Here is a 6,411-nt window from a genome sequence, read left to right as displayed (position 1 = left end):
AAAAACTAAAAGCTGCAAAAAATATATTTTCAAACTATTTATTGTCAAATTTAGTCTAATAATTGAAAACATGGATMAAATAAGAAATATGAAACAAATAAAATAAAATACATACAACGTAGAGCACAGCTAAATGTATCAAAAGCATGTCTCTGTAATATTAGAATTTTCTGAGACAATGAATTTTGGTTTTTCATTTTTTTCCCCTGTAAGAGGTTTTTATTTACTAGAATTTTTGGACAAAAAAATCGCAATGTATCGCCTTGCTTATAGTATCGCAATATATCGGGATATATATCGTATCGTGACCCCTCTGTCATGATATGTACCGTATCGCCAAATTCTTGCCAATACACAGCCCTAATGCAAAGTAGATAAAACGGGTGATATATGCTCATGTCTAGAAGTTAAAAGATGGGCAAACATGTTCTGGACAAGTTGAAGTTCTCTTAGGGAAGATTGAGGGACGTCAATATAAAGTCCGTTATAATCAAGTCCAGAACTAACAAATGCATGAATGACTTTAACTTTGGTCAGTAGACGTAAATGGTAAAAGCTAGATTTGACTACAGAGTCAATTTGTCTATTTATTTAAGCTCCTGATCGATTATTACCCCAAGATTTCTGACAGTTGCATTTATCTTAAAAGGTAGGGCACTGTCATCTGTAGTGGCAAAGTCACAGAATATTCTAGCAGTGCTTGTTTTTCTGTTTTCCGTTTGATATTTGTGCATTTTTCAACAACTTTTGTTTTACAATGAGACCAAATGAGGCAATTGTCCTGTATGTTTTTGTATTGTACCTAATTTGAGAACCAGCTATTTAATGTTTCTGCAGCCGTTCGTCACGTTAGAACAAACTGTGTTACAACAGCAGTTAAATTTTAAGTTTAACTCTCCTGTACAGGTGTGAAGCTGGCTGCCTCACACAACCTGTACCCCATTGTGTGCATTTGTGTCTGTGTCTTTGTGTGCATGGATTTATGTGTTACTGCCTCACTGGCCTGGAACAGAAATGACGCACACACAAACACATCTGCAACCAGTTACCACACAGTTAAATCATTATTACATCACTCAGCATTTCTTTACGCTCTCGCTCTTATCATCTATTTTCATGATAAATTCTGATAAATTCAGAATGTAACATGACACTCTGTTACTACAAAGAAACTTAACCCTACTTCTGTCCTCATGTTAAAAAAAGACCCCCTGAGGTGTCATTTTGAACTAAGAGCAGCAGGAAGTACAGGTTCTTAACAAATATCAAATGTTGTCAAATCTCATCTCTTTTTTTGAAGGGAGCTGAAGGGGGTTGTGGTCAGCCTGAGCTCAGATGGTCATCTGTTTTGCTCATATATGGGTACAGACCCCTCCTTCTTCTCAACACCTAAAGTAGATGCCAGGGAGGTTGACTATGAGCAGGTGGACGTTGAGATGAAGAAACTGCAGAGGTTCATCAGAGAAGCTACCCGGACTCAAGGTAGAAGGTTTTTAAAAGAGTTAAAAAATTATCCTAATAATCAAAATGCAGCTACTTCCTGCTACTTTATTGAAAATCTAAACATTCTTACTAGGATTATAAGCATTTGAATAAATTGTACTTGTACATACAGTTTACTTAATATAAAGGAAACTGTTAATAATCGGAAATAAAGTTGGAATTTATTTGTCTCCTTTGAGTTATTTATTGGTTTGAATCATGAGTTAGAAATAGTTTAAATGTTTTCTGACAGTTTAATTTTAAGAACTTACATTTGTAAAATAATGACTGCAAAACGTCAGTGGTTCGTTTTTTTAAAATCTATTCATCTTGTTTCAGATATCCTTCCCAAAACCAACTCATTGGAGGACCTGTCTGTCACAGCCTCTGTGTCCTCCAGCCTGGACAAACCATCGGTAAACAAACCTGAACCACTCTTTTTATTTACTCACCAATAATCACAAAGATATAAAGACATACACACAGAGTCTCTTCATTCTGTTAAATCTTCTTTACAGCAAGCTCTCATCCAAGATATAGATGGTCTACCTGTCCCTTCAGTGACTGTGCAGGTAAATCATCAATTAATTTCTTTATTCTTATACAGTATTCTTTCATGGAGAAATGTAAATAACTCACTTAGTGCTTTGTTCTCTACAGGTGAAAGTAAAGGCCAATTCTGCTCTACAGTCATCTAAGCTATCCATTTGTGTCCAGCCTCCGTTGGCTGTCACTCAAGACCAGTTTGTTCTGGAGCCAATGGGTCAGTAAGCTGCATTACTTCTTTGTGTAATGTGTTTGTGTGTGTGAATCTGTTTTTTTTAAAGGGATCCCTGATTAGTTGTAACATTAAACTTTATTTGATAAACATTTATTTTACCTGTAAAATAAAGACTGTAAAAATACTGTAGGCTGTTTAGTTTTGTAAATTTTTAAAAATATATTTTAACACGGACTGAGCCATTTTATTTACACGCAAAGTATTCTGGGTAAATGATGACGTGGATAGGTCCTTGGTGTGGGCGAGCTATATCCACCCTGAAGGTTAATCTTGGACAATATCTGACGATCGACTCTTTTAAATGAAACCAGAGAGCGTTGACAGAGAGGAGAAGGTAGAAATGACTCAGCCTGMAACTGAAAARATYGATGGAGGACAACAGAGCTGCTTRATGGAAGAAGAACCTCAGCTTAGCCTGTTAGCRTRTGCGCTAGCGCCAACGCTATATTGTCTTATATGTATTAGCTCAGCGCTAGCGCGACAAACAAGCTAAACTGAGGTACTCCATCCATATTTTCAGTTACAGGCTGAGTCATTTTTGCGTTCCCCTCTCTGTCATGTGGATGGAGGACCTCAGTGACGAGAGGAGAATGTGTAGCACTGAGCTAATACATATATATGGTGATAGCGTCGGGGCTAATGCTAAAGCTAACAGGCTAAGCTGAGGTTCTTCTTCCATGGAGCAGCTCTGTTGTCCTCCATCTATATTTTTAGTTACAGGCTGAGTCATTTTTACCTTCTCCTCTCTGTCAACGCTCTCTGGTTTCATTTAAAAGAGTCGATCATCAGATATTGTCCAACATTAACCTTCAGGGCTCGCACCGAGGACCTATCCACGTCCTCATTTACCCAGAATGCTGTGCGTGTAAATAAGATGGCCCCGTCCGTGTAATATATTTTAAACTTTTAGTTTAAAAATGATAAAAACTGAACATCCTACAGTATTTTGACAGTCTTTATAATACAGTTAAAATATATGTTTATTAAATAAAGTCTAATGTTACAACTAATCATGGATCCCTTATAATATAATATAAGTTTAATTTAGGTCATTTTCTGAAATTGACAGAATTATTTGAGTTTTTGTGTTGAACATCCCCTACTACTTTTTTTGTATAGATTCTGAACAGATGCCTACATGTAAATCTTTTATATACACTGACAGTGACTGAGTGAGTGAGTGCTAAGTGTGTGCCGGCTTTTAGCTTTTCAGCTCTTATCAGTCTTTACATCAGGTTCTGTTGATCCCTGGATCCAGACAGTGCTGACTTTGAACTGAATCTTTCAGACAGTTCATACACACAACCTTCTAACCCCAAAACAGTATTCTGTCAGCTCATTAAAACGACATTAAGCATCCCATATCATCGTGTCAACCATCTGGTTTGAGCTGTTAGTCACGTTTTAAATCCATTTTTTCCCTGCAGATTTCAATCAGAAGCTGCTCATAATGCCATGGAAATGTACATTTTTAAAATGTGTGTGGCCCCACAGCGAGTTAAACCTCTGACCCTGGTGGTTTTGGTGCCCTCCTCTTCCTGGTCTTTGTATGGAGCGTGGCTCAGAATCTCTACTGTGTTAAATCAAACCAACAATTTTTATATTGTCTAAACTAAATGGAAATACTTTTGTTGCACATTGTTTATTTGATGCAGTTTCCATTGAAGAGTCAAATTATGAAAAGGATAAACATGCTATTGACAAGGTCACTTAGACATTGCTCATAAGTAAATATACGACTGAACATTATAGTACTTTTAAAATATATTCATCTACCTCAATAACTACTAATGTCGTTCCAACATATCACATCATAAAAGATTGAGGGAAACTGTTAATGCCCCCACTAAAAACATATAACTGAGTACCTTATAAGGGTGCTTTGCAATTAGCCTACTGCATTGGGGTCATAGTTAAAAAACCCTATTATATGTAAACACCCTCAGCCTTCTCTCAGCTGGATAAAGTAGATTTCTCTACTACATTTAACAATGTTTATCCTACACTTCTAATCAAAAAACTCTAAATTATGTACTGTAAATAAAAACTTAACAACTTTCTCAACTATTATTATAAATACGTGTGACTGAAGGGCTGTGTGTCCCATTGGGTGGTTAGATCCTAATCCGTAATTTGTTTGTTTACCCGACCTTACACCACATTTTCTTTGCTTTTCCAAATTAATGATGAACCAACTGTGACGACTCTTAAAATAATCTGCTACAAAGATGATTTGTACAAACACAACCATAACAGTAGAAATACTTATATATACTATTTTTCACCTCAGATCTTATCTTGTTGTCTTTTAATCTGCAGATCTGTCACAGTAAGAGCATAAATCTCACTCAAGGTCACGTATCAAAGGCCACATGTTATGCTAACACAGTAAGGATAGTGTTGGCTAACATTTTTTAAAGTCATGCACTCATGCGTATTACTAACAGACAATTCCCCCTTTTACTATAACTCCAAAACTGCTCCTGACATTTGCTGAAACTATCATCCATCACCGAGGAGTAGACACCGAGCTTTGAGACGGACCTGAGTAGATTGTGAATTTATGATTTCAAGATGTGAGCAGCTCTGGAGCATCATCCATTTGCTCTAAGCCCTGACTCAAAGTGGCCACCGCTTTCCTATGATTCATGATTCACATATACAAAAATGTAATGTGTTTTACCACAGTGCATTCTTATCTGTACATAAGCTGTACATGAACTGTTAATGCAAGCATGATGGAGTTTTTGCACTGTAAAATATATTTCTAGTAGAGATGTTTATTGTTTTATAATAGTTTTTTATATCCTTTATGCAGAGCAGCCTAGCAGTAAAATAGAGATTAGCAGTTAGGGATGTAGCTTCACAGTGGAAATGTTTCAGCCTTTTTATGTGATTAATAAAGGCAGCCACTTGTGGTCCTATGCACCTAATCTGGATAACCTTAATATGAACAGAATATTTATCATTATTTGCAGTGCAGTTTTGCTACAGTGTTAAGATTGTGTATGACTCTTATTGTATTTTTGTTTATATATGAGAGTTAATACTGCAACCTGAAACAAAACTTGGTTTGAGAAACATTGCATGAGCAGTAGTCTTTTAGGACTTAGCAGACAATGAAAGGGTGCCAACAAAAACTCCCAGCAAATCAAAACCAAATTTACTCGAGAAGATGCTTTAAAGGAACAAAAAGCTTCTGGATATGCCTGGTTGCTCTGGTTCCTCTACGCTTTGCTTTTTGGCAGCAGCTGTTGACTTTTCACTGTTTATGTGGAAGATCAGAGGCTGTGAGTCATTGCACTGCCACATTTACACCACTAAAGAGATGCTTTGTTTATATGAGTTTAGGTAGCGGTCAAACGGGTCAAATTCAGAAGCCTCTTTCAAACACGTATGCATGATACTGATATACACATTGAAGGAAATGAAATTCTTACACATGCTTATCCATGGATGCTTAAACACATGCAGGTGTCTCTACACCATGTCATTAAAATGTAAACACATAGACTCTGAGTAAAGCAGCTTTGTGTGTGTTTATGTCATGCTCTCTTGTCTTCCTACTCAGAAATTGGGCACTGGGTTTTCAGAGACATTCAATAGCTCTTTGCTGTTGAAAATACGTATAGATACAGATGTGTCTCATTCCAGAGCTCTTTATGTTGATTTGGATTCACTTCAGAAAACTTAATTATCAGTCAGAGCTTTCCAAGAATCAATCAATCCATCCATCCATCCATCCATCCATCCATTTTCTGTACACGCTTCTTCCTTGTTTTTTATTATTGTCATTAGTGATTTTCTCAATTTCGGCTAAAATAATTGACAAAATCCTACACACTGTGCCTTTAAAAGTCACCCGAACTCAAACGTGACCTGAACTGCAATGGAAAACATGCATTTCTTCAAGGAATTCTAGGCCTTAATAATACTTTTTTATGGAAGTCAGCTAGAGAATCACATATCAGTGTTTAATGTGAAAATTTTATAGTCAAACAGAACAATCTGCAGGTTGTGATGTATTATTTAATCTACAGAATGTAGACGTGTGATAGGGCAGGAAGTCGAGAGTAGCACCTGAAACCAGACTGCACCTGTGTGAAATTGTGAGGACTAATTTGTGGTCCATGAAGGACAACAAACAT

General features: G+C 36.6%; 1 protein-coding gene across 1 annotated transcript in view; it reads left to right on the top strand.

The window, feature by feature from the left end:
• The window catches only part of bbs9 (Bardet-Biedl syndrome 9), a gene marked incomplete in the record, with an annotated part of 199,408 nt that overhangs the window by 25,221 nt on the left and 167,776 nt on the right, over nucleotides 1–6,411 (top strand). The window contains 4 exon segments of the mRNA XM_014021609.1: nucleotides 1,301–1,482; nucleotides 1,822–1,898; nucleotides 2,001–2,054; nucleotides 2,143–2,245. Of these exon segments, the coding sequence (XP_013877063.1) occupies nucleotides 1,301–1,482; nucleotides 1,822–1,898; nucleotides 2,001–2,054; nucleotides 2,143–2,245 (416 nt within the window).

This window comes from Austrofundulus limnaeus, unplaced genomic scaffold, assembly GCF_001266775.1.
Source record: "Austrofundulus limnaeus strain Quisiro unplaced genomic scaffold, Austrofundulus_limnaeus-1.0 Scaffold299, whole genome shotgun sequence".
Taxonomy (NCBI): domain Eukaryota; kingdom Metazoa; phylum Chordata; class Actinopteri; order Cyprinodontiformes; family Rivulidae; genus Austrofundulus; species Austrofundulus limnaeus.
Note: the sequence above shows the minus strand (reverse complement) of the source record. Positions and strands in the feature narration are given on the sequence as shown.